This window comes from Cenococcum geophilum (genome assembly GCF_001692895.1).
Source record: "Cenococcum geophilum 1.58 unplaced genomic scaffold K441scaffold_49, whole genome shotgun sequence".
Lineage (NCBI taxonomy): Eukaryota > Fungi > Ascomycota > Dothideomycetes > Gloniales > Gloniaceae > Cenococcum > Cenococcum geophilum.
This window is the reverse complement of record NW_027137607.1, coordinates 1,335,637-1,357,461: the sequence shown is the minus strand read 5'-3', so window position 1 is coordinate 1,357,461 and position 21,825 is coordinate 1,335,637. Positions and strand designations below refer to the sequence as shown.

Here is a 21,825-nt window from a genome sequence, read left to right as displayed (position 1 = left end):
ACTACCTACTTAGCCGCCGTCTACAATATCCGTACTGCCTACTTAGCCGCCGTTTACAATATCCGTACTGCCTACTTAGCCGCCGTCTATAATATCCGCACCGTCTGCTTAGCCGTCTATAATATTTACACCGTCCGCTTAGCCGTCTATAATATCCGCACCACCCGCTTAGCTATCTATAATATCCGCACCGCCCACTTAGCCGTCTACTATATCCGCATCGCCCCTACTAGCGCAGGCACAAGCTAATACTTAACTATCTCTCCTATTTATTTTTAACCTATAGGCGCCGCCAAGGAAATATAAAATACTTTAAGGCGGTAATTCGGTCTTCTAGCTCTAGACTAAGTGGACTTTAGGGCTAGCGGGTAGGCCGTTAATTAAAGCTCTTAATCGCTACTAGGGGGCACACTAGCGGGTTAACGGCGAGGCTATATTCTACAGCTGTCACCGTAGGATAATTAAGGATATAAGACGGCGCGTAGAAGACGGTACGGCAAGAAATAAGAGATAGGCTATTAACCAGCTAGAACAGCTACAAGGTCGGCGTTCTTTAGATTAGCTTTATAAGAATATCTAAATAGTTATTTTACTATAGTAACTAAGACGCCTTAATATATAACTGTACTACGGTGACTAAGACGCCTCTATATACAATTGCACTGCAGTAACCAAGACGCCTTAATACACAACTACACTGTAGTAACTAAGACGTCTTAATATAGGACTGTATTAATAACTGAGACGTCTTAATATAGGACTGCACTGCAGTAACCGAGACGCCTTAATATATAACTGGACTACAGTGACCGAAACGTCTTAATATAGGACTACACTGTATTGACCGAGACGCCTTAATATAGGACTATACTACAGTAACCGAGATGTCTTAATATAGGACTATACTACAGCAACTAAGACGCCTTAATATAGGAATAGAGCCCGTTTAGGTGTTATAAATTCAGAGTAACATTACGCGACCGTCCAGAAGTACCAATCTAACACAAATTATGTACCTTTTCGCCTAAAATCGCGTGCGAAAGTACTCGGGGGCGGTCGCTGCGCGACCTCATGCGGGGTTCGGGCGCGTTATCAGCAGGGGTGGCCCTAATCTCGTATTAACCCGGGTCGTAACCGCGCCAAATTAGCCCCCCCGATATGTAATAGTTATTCTCGCTTACAAAAGTGTTTAGAAAAATCGGGGGCTTGGCGCCCCCCTAAAAAAAAAGTCGAATTCGACCAATTTAAAGCTTACCACCTATAATAAGCCACTATACCTATATTACGCTCTAGTAAAGTATTACATAGCTTAAATAAGCTTAAAACTTAAATATTTAAGCATTAGAATAAGGGCAAAGCATTAATACAGAAGGTGGTAAAGCCTTCGGCCAATTAGCCCCCCTAGTAGCCTAGCAGATATTACCTCTTATATTACTACCAAATAGCTCCCTATATATAACACCTATAGACTTTACCTATATTTTATTATTTATACAAATACCTGCCTGCTGAAAAAGTGCCTACCAATTAACTCTATAGCTAAACTCCCTTACTAATGCAAATAAGAAGGCTTTAAACTTCTTTATATATTGATCCTCTCCATATATAGGTGCTATAGAGGCGTGGCGGCGTTGCCACTGCTTTAGTAAGTAGAAAGATAGCTCGATTGGATTATAATTAGGTAAGTAGGGGGGGAGGTATAGAAGAAGGACGTAAAACTCATTATAAGCTTTAAGGACGCCCTAAAATACAATTAGGTAAAGCTCTATAGAGACTAATTAATCTATACTTACCGCAACGTGGTGCGTACGGCAGTTATCTATTACTATAACTAATTAGGGCCCTAGAAAAGGTGTACACTAAGGAAGAATTACCTCCCTAAGCTACTGTAGGAAGATATCGCCGGTAACTGAGCCTTAAACAATAAGCGTCCTATTAAGGTAGCCCGTAATAGTAAGCGCTGGTAGTATACTCCAGCGGGTGCTACGCCTAAGTAGCTGTACGTTAATAGCTAGTAGGCCTCTTAGTATAAAGCCGTACTTCCTTAATAAGGTCCTTTTATTTACGGCGCTCTCGTCTATATATACTAGCTGGCCCTTAGTAAAAGCTGCTAAATTAAGATAGTACTATAAGCGCCTTCCTTCGTCGCGCTGGCTAGCAACTCGCTGAGAAACCTTTTAGGTAAACTCCCTGCGCTTAATTATACAATAGATAGTTAATTATAATATCCATATATTATAATTCATAAGGATCTAGTGTCGTATTTCATTAAGATAGTGGGTAGGCGCCCATATAAGTAACTCTATAACGTCGTTCTCTATAGCAGGTATAATTAATTAACGTCTGCTAAATGGCTGAGGCTCTGTATATAGAATTGGATAAACAGCTCCATGCTCTTTTAGATTCTTAATAAATAAGTAAACAGTACATTAAGCAACTTCCGGGTGCCTTATAACGATATTCTTAGTAAATATTAGACTAAAATAGTCGCTTTTAATACTGGCGACGATTGTCACGGAGTAAGCACAAGCGGTGATAATATATAGCGAAGTAGGTATTATTAAGCTATATATATAAACTGCGTGATGAAGTCAAGACGTTGTGTAAGGAAAGAAGGTAGGAAAACGGGAAGAAAGGGCATATATTGTTGACTTAGTTGCTTAGTTAACACGTGTATAGGCAGAATAGGGTTTAGGTTATGGTCCTGGCAGAACTTGGCAGAATTTGGTAGAACTTGGCAGAATATGGCAAAATGCCGTAGATTGCCGTTAGATTGCTATCAGATTGTTATTAGATTGCCATTTCGCGGTTAGTCTCTAATTGCTAAGTCGGTAGAAATAGGTAGACGTGTGTAAGGTATTACGGGGGTGTCCCATAACAGTACCCCCCCTTTAAACTCGAGCTTCTGCGAGATAGGGCTATGGTAGTTCTGGGTGGAGTTTGTGAAAGTCTTCTACGGCTTATATAAGTCCTATAGAGTTAACGGGTTCCCATAAGGACTCGGTAAAGCCTCTCCATTTCATAAGATATATATATTAGCGTTTCCGTTTATTATACTTAATATCGTTAATTCTTTCAATAAAGTACTCGTTCTTACTATCCACTTTAACTGGTAGGGGAGGGTCTTATATCTGTTTAGGTAGGGCGTCTAATATAGGGGCAGTAGGGCGGAGGACTGACGTATAGAATACGGGGTAGATTTTAACCGTATTAGGGAGCTTTAGTTAGTAGGCATAAGGAAAGATAACCTTTTTAACCTTATAAGGGCCAGCGTTCTTCCAATTAAGTTTCTTAGTAGGTCGTTTTGTGTTTAGATTTCTTATATCTAGCCAGACAAAATCGCCAATTTAGTAGGCTGGTGCTAGGGTTCGTTTCTTATTCGCTGCGGCTTTATAAATAGATTAAGCCCATATTATCTTATTAGTAAGGAACTATTATAGTTCCTCCATCTTCTCTACGAATTTATTTGCTTCTGCGACTTATAAGGCGTGGTAAGTAGGGTAAGGAACATTACTAAAAGGTTTAAAACCCATTTATAAGTACTAGCCATAATTGGCTAGGAACGGGGAGACTTTTATGGTTTCTAAGACGGAATTATTTACAGTAAACTCGGTAAATGCGAGCCAGTTAATTTAGTTATCCTATAAATACGACGTATATATCCAAATATACTGTTCTATTATAGCATTTATATATTTTATTTAGCCATCCATTTCTAGATAATACGTAGTAGATAATAGTGCTTTAATATAGAGTTGAGTAGTTAGTTCCTTCCAAAATGCTAAGATAAACTAGCTGCCTTTATTAGAGATAATTGTTTTAGGGAGTCCGTGGAGTTTCTATACGTAATCTAGAAATAGTCGGGCAATGGCAGGCGTTAATATATTAGGGCAGGCGATTAAGTGTCTTATTTTAGATAGTTGGTTTATAACTACTATAATGTTCGTGCAGCCTCTACTCTTAGGAAAGTCAATAATAAAGTCGATTGAGATATCCTTCCATCTTTAGTCTGGAACAGGCAGCGGCTTTAAAAGACCATTATACGTCTTATGCGAGGCTTTAGCTTGTTAGTAGGTATAGCAGCTAGAGACATACCTTTATATCGTGTTATATATATTCGGCTAATAATACTCCCATTAAAGTAGTTCTAGGGTTTTTCCTTAGCCTAGGTGGCCGGCGATAGGTAGATCGTGTACATATTTAAGGAGTTTAAGCTTAAGCTTATTATAATTAGGGATAACTAGACGGTTCCGGTAATATAAGCGATTTCTATAGGCTTTGTATTTACTTAGAGAAATCTTTTTAGAGCGTCTAATGCCATCTTATATTAGCTTAAGCGTCTCTTAGATAAACTCGTTATTTGGGTATTTATTAACTATAATCTATTTAATCGATTAATTAGTTATTTTAAGGATATATACCGTAAGATCTTTAGTAGAAGGGTTAAATAGTTTAGGGCGAAGTAGGGTCTAATTTTAGTAAGAGCGCGCTTTTTCTAGGGCTGGCACGTCTTACGAGCGTTGGGTTAGGGTATTAGGCTTCTAACCTTAGACGCCTAGGCGGTATATAATCGAGAATTGGAAACGAGATAGATATTCTAACTAGCGGGCCTAACAATAACTTAGTTGTTTTGTGGTCGTAAAGTACTATAGGTTCTTATAGTCGCTAAGGACCTTAATTGGAAATCCAGCGCCTTCTAATTTGGGTCGCCATTATTTAAAACACCTAATAATAGCTAACAATTCCTTATCGTAGATCTCGTAGTTATATTTAGCTAGGCTTAGTTATTTTAAGAAGTATGCTATAGGGTGCAATACTCCATCCTTATTATACTAAGACAGGATGCCTTTAGTGACGTAGTTAGATAAGTCGGCTTCTATAACACTTATTTAGTTTAAGTTAAAGTATTAGAGCACGGGCGCAGTAGTAAACATAACCTTTAGATAGGTAAAGGCCTTTTTATATTCCTTATTAAAGACAAAGACTTTATCCTTTTAGGTTAGAGCTATAAGGGGTAAAACTAGGGCGGAGAAGTTATTAATAAACCGTTGGTAGAAATTAGCAAATCCTATAAAGGCTCTTATATCTTTAACGTTCTTAGGTTCTTACTAGTTTATAATTACTTTAACTTTCTTTAGGTCTATTTATATACCATTTATAGAAATAAGGAGTTTAAGGTATAGGACTTCTATTTTATGGAACTTGCATTTATCTATATCTAATTATAGACTAGCTCTATACAGGGCTTATAGAATAAGGTCAATGTATTTCTAATATTCGGTCAGGTTATTACTATATATTAGGATGTCGTTAATATAAGCAGTACAGAAGATATCTAGGTAGGGGCGTAGGGTGTTGTTTATATAATGTTAAAACGAGCTTAGGGCGTTTACGAGGCCAAAGGGTGTTACTAAGTACTTAAATAGTCTATATTGGGTACGAAATGCAGTAAGCTATTTATCCCCTTTTGTAATATAGAGACGGTTAAATATAGAGATAATATTAAGCTTTGTGTAGTAACGAGCCTTACTTAGTTGGTTTAGTATCTCCTATATTAATGGGATCGGATATCAGTTCTTAATGGTAATGGCGTTAAGAGCTCGGTAGTCTATATAGAAGCGTAAACCGCCGCCGGGTTTCTTAATAAAGATTACTGGTGCGGCTATAGGCGATAAGCTTGCTCTAATAAATCCTTTACTTAGGTTCTTATCTAAATACTTTCATAGTACTTAGAGTTCGTTTTAGAACATCCTATATAAGGGTCTAAATCCAGGCTGCTTTCCTTCTTTAAGTATAATCTTATGGTCATACGATCGGTATTTTGGTAGCTTATTAGCTTCCTTCTATAAGAATGCCTCTAGGCGATTATAGTACTCTACTAGTACCTTTATAGCAGGGTTAGTATACTTCTTCGGTGCTAAGGCCTTCTTAATATTAGCTATAGTGACAGTAAAGATTATATATTTAGGTTTCTTAGCGAGTTACGCTAATAGAGTAGCTCTAATTATGCGGATATCTAAGGTACTAAGCTTGTTCGGCTTATCTGTAGTTTCTTATTTAGATTTAGGTTTAGTATTAGGTATAGAGTTAGTGTTAGATTTGGGTTTGGGTTCTTTAAATATTCTTTTTATTATAGGATACTAGTCCTTCTAGTAGTTTCGTATGCTAAGCTTAAGTTTCTATTTAGTTTGGGGCGGTATAGTGCTTAGTAATAACTTATGGAGCTTAGTGGAATTTTTGGATCCTTAGTGGGTGTTGGTAGAATTCTCGTGTCGGTGGAATTTAGTGGAAATCTTACGTTAGTGGAATCTGGTGGAATCTTTAGATTTCGGTTTTAGGTCTAAGTAGCGAGTTATAAAGCACTTTTGCTTATAATGGGAGGCGGTAAATAGAAGCTTAAGGTTGTCCTAATTAATAGTTACCTTATATAGCTTTATCTAGGGTTATCTAAGGATTACTAAGTGACCTAGGGTAGTAACGAAAAGCTTAATCAGTTCTTCGTAGTTTAGGTATTAGAGTCTTAGGGTTACTACGTGGGTGATATGGCCTAAGACGGTGCGTTTACTATTAAATCCAAATACGTTAATATGCCGGTTAAGGGGGGTTAGGGTAAAACCATTATCTTATATAAAGATCTTATTAATAAATCCTATGCCGCTAGCTCCTGTGTTAATTAGGATTTAAGCGTTAGCCTATTAACTATTCTACCGAAGATAATAGTTAATGGTTATGCTATAGTCCCAAGAGTTAGAGTTCGTGACATTAAATGCGTTTAACGAGATCCTATAGCAGAGCCGTCTTGGAGAGCGACTTAGCTCTAAGACCTTCCTTTTAGAGGTAATTGGGGTGGGGTTTTTATAGAACGTCGGCTGTAGCTTTATTTTTATAAATAGTGCTTATTAAACGTAGAGGTGGAACTAGATAAAGATTGGGGACGGTAACCGGAAGATCGATATGGTAAACAGCTGCTAGTGCTAGCCGTTTATAAATTGTTTTGGGGCATAGGGACAGAGTAATGGTTTAAGAGGTGGGAGCTACTTTTATATTTAAAGCAGAGGCCTAGCTTAATGCGTTATTCTTATTTAAAGGACCCTAATAGGGCGTATCCTAGGGTTCTAGTATTAATATCTATGGCGTCAGGGTGCTTAGGTTAAGATAATAACTTAGTAGATATTTACGGGGTTATTATGTTATACCAATAAACGGGCTTTAGTGTGAGGCGTAGTATATCGTTATACCGTTTATTAATAACGTTTATATAGGCGTTAAGAGTTTCCGGGAGGTCTATGCCTATTAAGGAGGTTTTTAGTTTAGGGCTTAAGGACTTAATAAGGCTGTTAATTAGTGCGGAGTTATTCTAGCCTATTTCCTTTGCGTAGCGGTTAAATTTAGAGAAATATACTGGGAAACTTTTCTTTTCTTAAGTCATTTGGTTTATCTTTTTTTAAGCGGTAGCTTAGCGGTTCGGGTTACCATATATAGCTTTAAGAAGTGTAACTAGGCTTTATACTAAGTTTGGTTAGAAAGGTTTAATAAGGTTAGCTGCGTCTCCTTCTAGTTAACTTAGGGCGTAATAGAGTTGGTTAGCTTTAGTTAAGTAGCGGTTAATATTACTAGTTAGCTTATTCTTAAGCCGGCTTAAGAATAACTAAAGCTCTTATCGTTTACTGGTAAATACTAGGGGGTCTAATAGTTTCTTGGATTGTTTTAGTGCAGTAGTTGGTTCTATAGGGTGAGTAACTACTACTAATTTGGGGCTTGCGTTCCGCGTATTTATCTCTAGAGATAGCGTTCGGTCTTAGGGCCTTAATATAGGCATCTTAAGAATGCGGACTTCTTCTTAAAGTGCTTTAATTAATTATTATTATCGTGCTTCTTATTCGGCTTGCTGTTAAGTTAAAGTGGCTTAGTACTATATAAGGGCGTCCGTAAAGGACTTCTATATACCTACTAATTGTTTTTAAAGTGTAGCTATAATAGCGTCGGCCGTTGTGGGGGCTTTAGGGTCGTTCTGCATTTTTAGAGGGTAGTGTGAGTTTTTAACGCAACGTAGTGTTATAGAGTAAGTATAAGCGGTGATAATATATAGCGAAGTAGGTATTATTAAGCTATATATATAAACTGCGTAATAAAGTTAAGACGTTGCGTAAGAAAAGAAGGTAGGAAAACAGGAAGAAAGGGTATATATTGTTGACTTAGTTGCTTAGTTAATACGTATATAGGCAGAATAGGGTTTAGGTCGTGGTCCTGGCAGAACTTAGTAGAATTTGGTGGAACTTGGCAGAATATGGCAGAATGCCGTAGATTGCCGTTAGATTGCCATTAGATTGTCGTCAGATTGCTATTTCGCGGTTGGTCTTTAATTGCTAAGTCGGTAGAAACAGGTGGACGTGTGCAAGGTGTTACAGGGGTGTCTTGTGACAACGATATAGGCAGGAGCCCGCGGTGGTATAGTGAAAGCGGGAAGAAACGGCAAAAATAAACCTGTAATACTATGTAATTAATAAATATATACTTTTTAGGCATTATTTAGGCTTACCAAAGGCTTCGTGGTGGGTTTATATTAGGTAGTTGTCAAATAGTCAAATTTAACTTTTTTTTTGTAGGCGCCAAGCCCCCGATTTTTCTAAACACTTTTGTAAGCGAGAATACTTAGGCGGGAGAGGCTTGGCTAGCCTTAACCGTAAATAGTACCTAAGGCTTCAACCACACTGCAGGATGCAGCTATGACGCCCTTATAGGATTACGCCAGTAGGCGCGTAAGACGGGAGTTGCGACCCCTATAAATGGCAGCCTATGCCTATACCGGCAGAAATAATAAAAAGAGGTATAAAACTAGAGGCTATGGAAGGCTCCTAAGCTATACAAAAGCGTACCAACTTTAGGAGGAGACTCTTATATAGACTGCTGGGGGGTAGACTAGTACTTAGGCTAATAGCCTATTATAAGATATCCGAGAGAACTGGTGAAATTCCCTGTGTTATAGGTGGTAGCAGCCAACTGCTTGTGGAAAGCCCTAGGCCCTTATTAGGATTTTTTTTTTCGGGCACGTTGTTGCAGCCGAAAATTGGGGTCTGCGTAACTCGCTTAAGTCGCGATTTTGGCGATTTGCAGCAACTTGCGGCAAATTGCTCGCGTAGTTATTACAGAACCTGCAAATTGCCATAAAAAAAACTTTAAGACTATAGGTAGTTATAGAAATTGTATAGACTATATAGCTTATAGTAAATTATAGCAATCTATAATAACTTACTAAAAAATAATAATCCTAATATACCTATTCTAGTAAGAGGAGTAAGCTATACTATTTTCTTAATAGTGCCTAGTTCTTTAAGCGGCAAGTTAATAGACTTCTATTATTAAGCACAAAATTGCCGTATATTGCCTAGCACATTACCTAGTTCCTTAAGCGGCAAATTAGTATACTTTAATTATTAGGCATAAAATTACTGTATATTACCTAATATATCGCCTAGTTCTTAAAGCGGTAAGCTAGCAGACTTCTACTACTAAGCGCGAAATTACTATATATTACCTGTTACATTACCCAGTTCTTTAAGCGGCATACTAGTAGACTTCTATTACTAAGTATAAAATTACCGTATATTGCTAGGCATATTGCCTAATTCTTTAAATTATAAGCTAGTAGACGTTGCCTACTAGTAGAGCATTTTAATATATTAGTTTACACATTGCCTAGTTCCTGCGTCGCGAGCTAATAAACTTATTATATTAATAGAGCACTACAATATATCGCCTGGCGTATTACTTAGGTCCTTAAATAGCAAACTAGTAGGTATCGCTTATTAATAGAGTACTATAATATATCTAGTTACTTATTGCCTAGTTCCTATATTATAAGCTAGCAGGCGTTACTTATTAACGGAGTACTATAATATATTAGCCCGCGCATTACCTGGTTCTTTAAATAGCAAGATAGTATACTTCTCTTATTAATAAAAGAATTGCGGTATATTGCTAATATATTGCCCTATTTTACAAAAAATAACCCAGTATATGCCATCTATTAACTGTAAGACTGTGGCATATTGCTAAAACCTATAATTCCACCAAAAAAAATCCTAGTATATGCCTTTTATTAGCTATAACACTGCGGTATATTACCTACTATATTACCTAATTCTCAAAATAACAGCCTAGTATACTTCTTTTACTAGACAAGACTTTGCGGTAAATTACCTAGTATATTGCCTAATTTTACGCTAAAAATCTTAAAAATACCTCGCTATTATAATTTAGAGCACTTCTACTAGCTGCTTCTTTAAACTCCCTAGCTTATTTGTGTCTATATCTAGTATCTTATCTACAGCAGTCTTCTTAAACTTATACTTATTTAGAATTCTAATCTTAATACGGGAAGCCGTGTTATATAAAATATATACTATTATAAGAGGATTTTCTTAGCCAATTCGGTAGATGTGGTATATAAACTGTTACTATTTGCTAAAGGATAGATTAAGCTCTATAAGTATAATAAAGTATACCTTATTAAGAGTAATACCCTCTATAATAGCCTTTAGGGATAAAAAAAGAATCTATAGCCCGCTTAGCTGCCTCTATAAGTCATCGATTATGCTATTCTTTTACTTTAGTAGTGTTCCTCTAGGGAGGTATACAACAGTATCCTCGCTATATTTAGTAACTAAGGCCTAAAATAAGTGTTAGCTTAGAGTTCCGGTTAAGCAAGCTGCTATTAAGAGGTAAAGATAGAGTATTTTATTACTTATTGCCATATATACCGCCCTAATAGTTAGGAAATTAGTGCTAATAATAACCTTGCTATAATACCCCCCAACGTTTTTTAATTATATAACTTCTTTATAGATAACTAAAACCGCCTTAAACTTTACGTTGCCGTAAAGAATTACCTTTTTATTTTTATTTAAGATGCTTCTAATAAGAGATTTAATTAATTTTGCGTGAAATTTTGCTTATATGTCGATTTTATTAATATTTGCTAGATCCTTATTATATCTATCCCTCTATAAAAGTAACCCGGGCGTTATTGCTATAATATAGTATATAAAGTAGGTACTTAAGGAGCTACTAGCTATTTATACTAGTTATTTCCCCTTAGGAGAACCATCTTCTTTCTATTTAACTATTTTCTGTAAAAATACTTTTTCTATTTCTAACGCCATTGCACCTTCTATACCCTATAGTAATTTAATTTCTTTAGTTCTATACTTATAATTTAGGTAGTAAATATAAAGCTCGCCTAGAACAACTTTTAATTTTTTTCCGTTAAAGCCGATAGTATTTAAGGTACGGCGAATTTTAAAGTTTATAAGTATTTCTCTACTAACCTAAACCGATTCTTTATATGCTATAGACTATAAGACCTCTTTAGGGTTACTCTTTCCTTATTTTAAAAAATAACTTTATAACTTTACTATTTTTTCAACTTTAACGGGCGTGCATTTTTTAAGAATGCTATTATCTTTAGCGTTTGCCTAATTTAGATCTATAAGGCCACTTATAATATACTAATATATATCTATAACACTATTTTCTATTAAAGTCCCTAATATAGCCTAGGTAAAGAATCTAAGGTATTTTAGTATAGTACCTTTATAGAAATAAAGAAATTAGTTAACTATAGTCTCTTTATTCTTCTTATTATAAAACTTATTCTATAAAACCCTACTAAAAAACGTAGTCTTAACCAACTGCTAACCTTTACCTTCCCGCTTACCACTAGATAAGAAGTAATAGATACTTCTAGTAATTATAAAGTTGTTAATAACACGCTATTTTAGGCATTTAGATATTATAATTATAACAAATCTTATTGCCAAGGCAGCTAGGGTACTAATTAAAGGATTGCCCTTTCTAAGTAGTAGGACACTATTAGAGAACCATAGGTAAGGAGTCTTTGCTTTATCTATAAGAGTTTAACTAACATTTAAAGTATTATAGGCAGTCTAGTTTCCTAATATTTCTATTTCTAGCTACTTATCCTAAGTCGGTCGTTCTATACCTGGAGAAACATCCGCTATTAAATAGTATATTATAACTCTTAGTGGTGCTTATACTTGCGTTATAAGTAGTAAGTCTTTAAATAATAAGTTATAGTTATCTCTCTAGGCAGTAATAATATATAGAACTATAATAACTAGGCTGGTACTAGACTGTTTACGCATCTTAGATATAGGGTTACAATTTACGTATAAGTATAGTAGAGGTATTTTATCCTAGCTAGGACACTCAGCGTTACTAGCCTAGTGGCCCTTTAGTAGATATTAAGTAGCATTTCTAGCTACTTAATTAGTAGCTATTTCGTTTAGGTTTATAGCATAGTGGTAATTAAGGATAATAGTTAGGTATATGGTTACCATCTTACCGGTCCCTATACCGTCTATAAAAACCCTACTATTTAGCTTTATACATTTCTAGTAGAATATCTTAGATGTACTATATAGCTAGTATAGGAACGCCTTAAACTTTAGATTTAAACCCTATTTACGGGGAATAGGGACCATATTATTTCCTAGGAGGGCCCTTTTAGAAACCCCCTATAGCTTAGCTAAGCATTTATATATCCACTACTCCATTCTCTTAACCTTACCGCCTACTTTTGCTATAGCGGCTTCTTAAAATCTAAAAAAAGTTAACGTTAGTCTAATTTAAGATATACTCTATATGTTTATATATTTATACCTTTTCTTAATATAATTAGCTACCTCTGCCTCCCTATTAGCTTTATTTATTATATCTTTAAGGGCATCTTCTTCTAGGTTGTCGTCTTCTATAGAAACCTATATAGTATTACCAACTAAATCGTTTGCGAGTACGCTCTGCAGTTAGGCTAGTTTGGGATTTAGAGCAGTTACGCTTTAAAGAGTATTATAATTGTCTTCGTTCTCCTTTATATTATTAGGACCCCCTATAGGCTAGATAGCTAGACTACCGCGGTCGTCCTTAGTAGCTTACCGTAATTTGCCTTTAGATACTCTAGCAGGTTACTCCCTTTTATAACTATGTTTCTTCCGACCTAATAGACTTAGAATACTGGTATACACTAATAAGGTTAATAAAGCATCGCTCTTACTTTTAGTATCTTTATTAACGAACTTATTATCTAAGTACTCTAAGTGCCTGCGGGTTTACTTAGACGCAGTTTTCCGCCGTTTCTTACATATGGGCTTACTGCGTAAAGACTGGCGAATTAGTATATCGGTAATACTAGGAAGGTTTATGCTCTGCTTACGCGGTATTTAGTGCAGTATTTCTATAACTAAATGCTTAGCTATAATTGTTAGTATATAGATAGCCAAATATTATTAATAGAACTTATAATCGGTACTCTTAAGTAGAAACTCTATTTTACTTCTATAGTATAGTATATATCGCTAGAATATAGCTTATAATGCCCCTTATTAGGCAATATAAGCCTCCTTATAGGATTTAATGTCGACCTATATAATTTAATCTTTATCTAGGTTAAACCCTACTAATGCTATAACCTTTTAAAATAGCGAGAAACTAATTTCTTTAATTGTTAGAGTTTCTGTATTGGCTTTTATAACGTTATAGATTGTATAAAGCTCTATAATATTTTAGGTAGTTAAGTTTATTCTTTAAAATTAGAAGGTTATATTTTTAAGTAAAAGCGGCTTGCCTAATAATATAGGGCCTAGTAATTTTAAGATTTACTTAGAAGTAAATATAGGCGCTAGCGTTATTATAGGTTCGAATTTAGTTTAAGTCTAACTTCTAGGTTTTAACTTGTTTTGCCGTTTTATAGCATTAGTTCTTTAAGATACTATTAAAGTAATAATAGTATCTTTAGACTAGCTGTCTAAAACATCTTCCCTCTTAGGCAAGTTACTAAGAATCTTCTAAATAAAGTTGTCGCGTAATACTTTATCTTTGGCGGTACAAAACGCGACTTTATTAAGCCTAGCTTCTATTATACTATCTAAGATTGTCTTCTTAATTTCCTTAAGGCGATAAGCATTGATTTTCTATCTATTTGTAATATCTAAGTCCTTTATAGTAATATATAAAGATACTAAGATGGGATAAAGGAGAAGTAAAGCGTTACTATATAAAAGCGGAAGAATTTAGTTAGTATTTAGTAAAGGTGCAAGTCTAAAGTAGGTAGGTAAAATAAACCAATTATAAGAATTAATTAACTGGGCAGATTACCGCAGTTTTAGGGTATAAGTTATAGCTTAAAGTAGTAATTAGCGGTTAAACTAATTAATTAACTAATTAATGTTGCGTAGAGGTGCTATATAAGAGTTAGTTAAGGTAGTAAAGGCAAAGAGTGTAAGGCGAAATAGATATTAAAGTTAAGTGCTCCTATAGTAACGCTAGTAGGTAAATTGCCGCCATTTAATGCTTATTAATGGCAAGGTAAATTAAGAAGTTTAAGTAAATACGTAAATTGCTAAGTCTAGCGGCATTTTGTAGTAGATTGCCTTAGGTAGTATAAGTCTTATATAGTTATAATCTTTAGGATTTAAGAACTAAACTAACTTATTAGTTTATTAAACTTTATAAATCCTACCTAGACTACTAATATAAAAAGGTAATAACTTAGCTAAGTATAGAATTTACGTATTATTTTTAATTATTTTATAATAGGAGACTAGGTAAAGCTAATTGAGCCTTTACTATAGCCTCCTTTAAGCCCTCCTCTACCGCCCTCAATTGATCCTCTATATTAAATAGCCGCTAGTTAAACTATTTAACTACTTATAGCACTTAATACACCTCATTTGGCGTATATAGTACGTCCTCCCTTATAACCTTAAGCTGGTTCTTTACTGAAAGCTCTTAAAACATTACCTTTCTCTAATTTATATTATTATGCGCTTTAGTTAATGCGAATATAGTTTTATAACTTTAGAGATAGTCCTGCTTTATTAGTCCCGGATTAAATTAATAATAGATATATTTTAAGCCTTTTTAGCTTTTTAAAGTTCCTTAATTTCTATTTTTAAACCCTCGATATTCTAGCAATTAGTAGTTAACGCAGTCTGTAAAGTATCCTATTCCTCCTTTATACGACTTATTATCTAACTTATAATATTAAAGAGGTCCCTCTTTTATAGTTTTCTAGTTTCTATAATAGCCATCTCCGCGGCGCTATTTTTATTTAACTTAGTTCTCTCTAAACTATATACGGTAGTATTTCTAGCGGCTAGTAGGATAGAATGGGTTAGCGAAGGCTTCTTAATAGGTAGCTAAACTGTCTTTATAGCTTTAGCTACCTTACTATTCTTCTCCTACTTAATTAGAAACCCTCTAATCTCCTTTTAGCAACTATCCGCCGCCTTCTTCTTTCGCGGCTTTAGAGCTAGCTTAGTGGTCTTATTTTTGTTCTTTAGTAATGCCTTCTTAATATAGGGACGCTTAGTGCGCTTAGTTAGGGTGGCTGTATACCTAGAGTTTTTATTTATTTATAATAACCGATTAGCGTAAGATATCTATAACTCCTCACTGGCATATATACTATTGCGACGTTTACTTTAAAAATAGGTTAAGGGCTAGTATGTAGTTAAGTTAAAGGGAAATTAGTTTTAATATAGAGAGTAGGTAACGGACAGATGGATAGTATTTAGTAGTAAGATCTAAGAGGGAAGCTTATTCTTATTAACGTTAAGAACGCGTATAAAGCGGATAGGTAGTAGTAATTTAGGAGAGGACTCTAATAGAGGATTTTCCTATATAATTAGCAGCTGGTTAATAGAGGAAGGGTAGAAACCTATAGTTATAATATTATATATTACGACTTTTTGCCTAACTTCCTTAAATATATATATATATATAGGTGGTAGCCTTCTATAGCATTTTATCGGCATTATAACGTTAACGTGTTTTAGTAAGGCTTGCTAATAAAATTACGCTAGCTAGGGTACCCGCAGTATGCTAACCTAAGTAGGAGCGCCTAAGGCGCCTAATATGAAAAGTCTCTTTTACTAGATAAAGGGATAGTTATAAAGCTTAAAGCTCCTTATTTAAATCTAAAGGGACTATTTAGTTGCAAATCGCCTCTATATTATAACTATTTAATCCTTACGCCTTTTAGTATTACCCGTTTTATAATTAGTAGCGGCTACTACTATAGCTTATTTAAATCTATAATTAAGTTAATTATTTAGTAAGGCTCCAGAATAAGGCTCTAGATTTAACTTCGCATATTAATACATAATTAATGTTAGTAAGCGATTTAAATAAGCCTCTTTCTGCCACTAGGCCTCTATTACGACTCCCTACTTTAGTATAGTAATAGAGCCTCCTTCTCGGCCAACGTCCTCTCTATAATTAATGTTTCCTAGTTATCTTTACCTACCTTCTATATAAGCGCCCCCGGAAATAAGCTTATTGCGATTATAAAGGTTAAGATAATAACATTATAAAAGGCTTGTAAATGCGACTACAGTATCGCGATTAGGGCATGTGAAGTCGCCATATTATAAGAAGTCGTTACTTTAGCGTATATGCGAGAGCTCTAAATTAAAATTGAATATAGAATAGGAGCTTAAAGCTATATATTGAAATAATGCTAAAATAAGCGGGTGTTCTAGATTCTATAGCTAATACACCCCTAATAGACACTAAGTTAGTAGTAGAGCTCTAAAAGTTACTAATTAGCCTTATATTAAGCACGGAGTTACTAGTAATCTATTCTTCCTTAGCTATATTTTAAATTAGGTATAGATCTAAAGCTTTAAAAGCTAAATTAACTTTATATTCACTCCACTCTATTAATTAAATAGTTAGATCTAAAGTTTATATTAATTATAACTTTAGCTAGGAGCTCCAATTTAATAAGATTACTGCCTTAAAGAGCAAGCCAGTAGACTTTAATCACTAAACGCGAAATTGCCGTATATTGCCTAGCATACGCCTAGTTCCTTAAGCGGCAAACTAGTAAACTTCTATTACTAAGTAAGAAATTGCTGTATATTACCTAGTATATTACCTAGTTCATTAAGCGGTAAGCTAGTAAACTTTTATTACTAAGCGCGAAATTGCCGTATATTGCCTGGTATACCGCCTAGTTCGTTAAGTAGTAAACTAGTAAACTTCTATTACTAAGCAAGAAATTGCCGTATATTGCCTAGTATATTGCCTAGTTTATTAAGCGATAAGCTAGTAGACTTCTATTACTAAGCGCGAAATTGCCGTATATTGCCTAGCATACCGCCTAGTTCGTTAAGCGGCAAACTAGTAAACTTCTATTACTAAGCGAGAAATTGCCGTATATTGCCTAGTATATTACCTAGTTTATTAAGCGGCAAGCTAGTAGACTTCTATTACTAAGCGCGAAATTACTATATATTGCCTAGTACACCACCCAGTTTATTAAGCAGCAAACTAGCAGACTTCTATTACTAAGTAAGAAATTACTATATATTACCTAGTATATTGCCTAGTTTATTAAGCGGTAAGCTAGTAAACTTCTATTACTAAGTATAAAAGTTACCATATATTGCTAGGTATATTACCTAATTCTTTAAATTATAAGCTAGCAGGTGTCGCCTATTAGCGGGGTATTTTAATATATTAGCTTATATATTACCTAGTTCCTATATTATAAGTTAGTAGACTTACTATATTAATAGAGCACTATAATACATCGCCTAGCGTATTACTTAGGTCCTTAAATAGCAAACTAGTAAACGTTGCTTATTAATAGAGTACTGCGATATATCTAATTATATATTGCCTAGTTCCTATATTATAAGCTAATAGGCTTCTCTTATAAGTAGAGTATTCTAAATATTAGCTCGTATATTGCCTGGTTCCCGCGTTATAAGCTAGCGGCTTCTTTTATTAACGGAGTACTACGATATATTACTTACGTATTACCCAGTTCCTTAAATAACAAGATAGTACCTTCTCTTATTAATAAAAGAATTGCGGTATATTGCTAATATATCGCCTAGTTTTACAAAAAACAACTAGTATATGCCTTCTATTAGCCGTAAGACTATAGTATATCGCTAAGTATATTACTTAATTCTATAAAAAAAACTAATTTAGTATTTATTTTTTACTAACTATAAGACTGCGAAATACTGACTACTATATTGCCTAATTCTAAAAATAATAGTCTATTATACTTCTTCTATTAGAGAAGAATTTATGGTAAACTACCTAGTATATTACCCAATTCCGCGCTAAAAGGATTAAAAACACATCGCTACTATAATCTATAACATTTGTATTGCCTACTTCTTTAAATTTCCTAGCTTATTTATATCTACATCTAGTCTTTTATTAGCGGCGTTTTTCTTAAACTTAAACTTATCTAAAATTCTATTTTTAATATAGGAAGCCGTTAATAGTAACACCCTCTATAATAGCCTTTAGAAATAATAAGAGAATTTATAGTCCGTTTAGCTGCCTCTATAAGTTATAGATTATATAGTCCTTTTACTTTAGTAGTGTTCCTTTAGGGAGGCATATAACGGCATCCTTGCTATATTTAGTAACTAAGGCCTAAAATAAGTATTAGCTTAGAGTTTTAGTTAAGCGTACTGCTATTAAAAAGTATAAAGATAGAGTGTTTTACTACTTACTGCTATATATACCGGCCTAATAATTAAAAAATTAGTACTAATAATAAATTTGCTACGATAGCCTTTAATATATAGTGCTGCTACAACTTCTTTATAGATAGCTTAAAGCGTCTTAAACTTTATATTACTATAAAGAATTTCCTTCTTATTTTAATCCAAGATTATAAGGGGATCTTATAGATAGGGGGCTATAAGGACATAATTGGAATAAAATAAATTAGTAAAAGAGACGAATCCTTAAGGAGGTAAGGCCTCTGGGATTATAGAGACTATATACTACGGGTATATACATCCAGCACGTAACCGGCGACCATCTAAAAGGCGTCCGGGGGTTATCCTAAGGGTAACCCAAAGTGTCCGCAATAATATCCCTTACATTACCCCCCCTTTCTTACGGTCGGCCCCTAATCGCTATTACCTTGCGGTAGGGAAATTATAAGGGCTTATCCCAAAAGAGGTTTAGAGGGATATTAAGAGGTATCGGTATGCTGCTGTATATCATCTATCTATCTAACCCCTACTTTAAACTCCTAAAAAACCTTAATAAGGAAAAAATATAACTAGAGAAAAGACGTAAAGATTACTAGAAGACCTATTAGAAGCCTACCAGAAGCATACCAGTAACTACCTAGGCTAATATAGGGATTTTTATATAACTCTACTTCTAAGCCTTTATACCGGTCTGCAATTAATTATAAATATTATAGGTAATTTAGTATTCTAGTATAGTTCTATAGAACCTTTTAGTATAGGATTTAACGTACAAAGCCTTAGCTTACCGTTATCTTTAACTACTAAGATATAGTCTATAATTCTTTCTTATAATCCTTTTCTTATAATCCTCTGCGTCACTAATATATTACTCCCACATTTACCCTTAGGCTATTAAATACGGTTAAGGTATCAATCAGTTAGTTAAAGAGACTTATCTCTTAAGATTTAGTATATATACTTTTAAATCTAATAGTCCTATACTATATATTTGGCGTAGCTCTACTACCTAGTAAACAGGGACATTTCGCGATAGCAATTATAGCTATTATGCGATTATTAAGAACGTCTATAACGTTATTCTTTAATACTATAGTATCGTTTTAGATCTAATTTAACCCATATACATCTTTAATTTAACGTCTTAATTACCTTCCCCCAGCTACGTAGTTAGTTTTTTATAAGGAAGTAATAGTTAAATAACTTATATGCGTGTTTCCTTCCTTCTAAATAGCGCTATTATAATAGAGTTATATTAGTAAGGTTGCGGCTATTTACCGGAAGGGTATTAAAAGGTAAAGTATAAAGACACCTTGCTTATCGAGCTGCTCCTTTTTTTAAACACCTTACTTCTCGCCATTAACCGTCATCTAATTTTAGACGTATCTTCGATATATTATTAAGATTTTCTTCTTTTCTATCATTAATTTAATATACCTCTTTATTCTCCTACTAACTGCTCTTCTAAGTAGATTCTATAGTATATCCTAGCCCTACCTTTATATATAGAACCCTAACCTCCGCTAACTTATAACTAGTGCTGGTCCTACCTAAATAATTTTGCCTATACGTCTTTAAAAGACTAAAAATCTAATAACAGGATTCTAAAGGCTTATAATAAGACGCACTGCGTTAAATCTAATACCTTTAGTCCTTATAATTAATGCATACGTACTAAAAGCGGTAGTTATATTAAGGTAAGTTTTTTTTATTCTTAATAGATTTCCATTACTAACTTTAAGCTTTAATAGCCTGGGCCTAAGTAGCGACAATCCTTTAATGTCCTTAACTACTATATTACCCGGGCTTTATCTCATTCCAGCGCTAATACTAAATATCTTAGTCGCATTTAAGACTATACTATAGCTATCTATACTACCTATAATTCTTAGCAAGCTAGCCAGTAACGCCTAATATAAGAGTAAGGTTAGTATACTAAGGATAGGGTGCGGAATAGGGGTAATAAGAAGAAGGTTGCTGTCTACTATAGAAAAAAGTTTACGTATACGCGTTAAGTTTTAAAAGAGCATAATATAATACGGTATTAGGTAGGTTACCCTTTAGGTACTTAGCGGATAAGTAACTAACAGTTACTATAGTAAGGTCTTAGTAGTTCTAGACTATACTAGCCAGCCAACATCTCTATTTATTCTAGGCTTAAGCGTGTCTTTATTAACTATAAGCTTACTCCCTAAGAGCTTTATTAGTATTAGTTTAGACCTAATATTAATATTAAGCGTTTAAGAGTCTCTGCTCTAGCTATACCTTATTATCCTACCCCTATTTTTATACCTACTTATACACCTACTAAGGCATCTAGATCCCATTCTCGTCAGCTATTACTTAGTAGCCCAATAGACACTAATCCTATTCCTAATAATAATAAGACGTAGTGGCTTTTCAGATTAGGCATTTATGGTTTAGACTTTTAGGATTCGTTCTTATATATAATAGCAATTAAGGACCTCGATTAGGTGCTTAGGAAGGCCTTATAAGGCTTTCAAAAAGGGCTTAGAAGCCCTAAGAATAATATTCCTAGTATAGATTAATAAATAGGAATGCAATTCTAGCAAAATGCCCTATTAACTCTATGCTATATATATAAAAAGGCTAAGGACCTGTCCTGCCTTAGGCCGTAGCCCTATCCCTATAATTTCTGGAGCCTATCCGTTCTATATCCAATTTAACCTATTTACTCTTTTCGCGAGCTTTCTTTATAGGTTATAATGACACTATAGTATTAAAGCGCTTTCTATAACTTATAGATTGTAGACCTTGGTTCTAATATTCTTTTAGAATATCTTTATAATAATTAAGGTGATCCTCTAGTTCCTATATAGAGTCCTTAACAGGCTAGCCTAGCCATTTAACTTTAAATTAAAGCTTATTCTTAATAGACTTATAGCATAGTATAGCTTTAACCTCATACCGCTCGCCTACTACCTTAGGGTGTTTAATTGGGCCTAGATGGAAGTTCTTTTCCGGTAGTAGTCTATACTATAGCTCTAGTAGGTTTATATAAAATACTAAATATATATAGGCCATAGATAGGGGTAGCTGGAGACGATAGGCTAGCTTGCTAATTTATTCCTTAACTTAAAAGGGACCTAGGTATCTTATATTAAGCTTCTTTAATAGTTAACAGGTCTTAATATTTGTTAAACGTAATAGAACCTTATCGCCTACTCTAAAATACTTATCCTGGTGCTTACAGTTATACTAAAGTCTCTACTGCTCTTAGGCATCCTATAGGCTCTGCTTCGCATGCTTTTAT

The 21,825-nt window shown here is 34.4% G+C and overlaps 1 protein-coding gene across 1 annotated transcript; it reads right to left on the bottom strand.

Annotated features, from left to right (window-relative positions):
- Positions 1-1,520: 1,520 nt before the first annotated feature.
- On the bottom strand, positions 1,521-1,832 carry K441DRAFT_580558 (uncharacterized protein; the record flags this gene model as incomplete). Its single annotated transcript, XM_067644388.1, has 2 exons — positions 1,521-1,729; positions 1,790-1,832. Coding segments are annotated over 2 exons (252 nt in total), but the record flags the coding sequence as incomplete, so codon positions are not given.
- Positions 1,833-21,825: the final 19,993 nt, after the last annotated feature.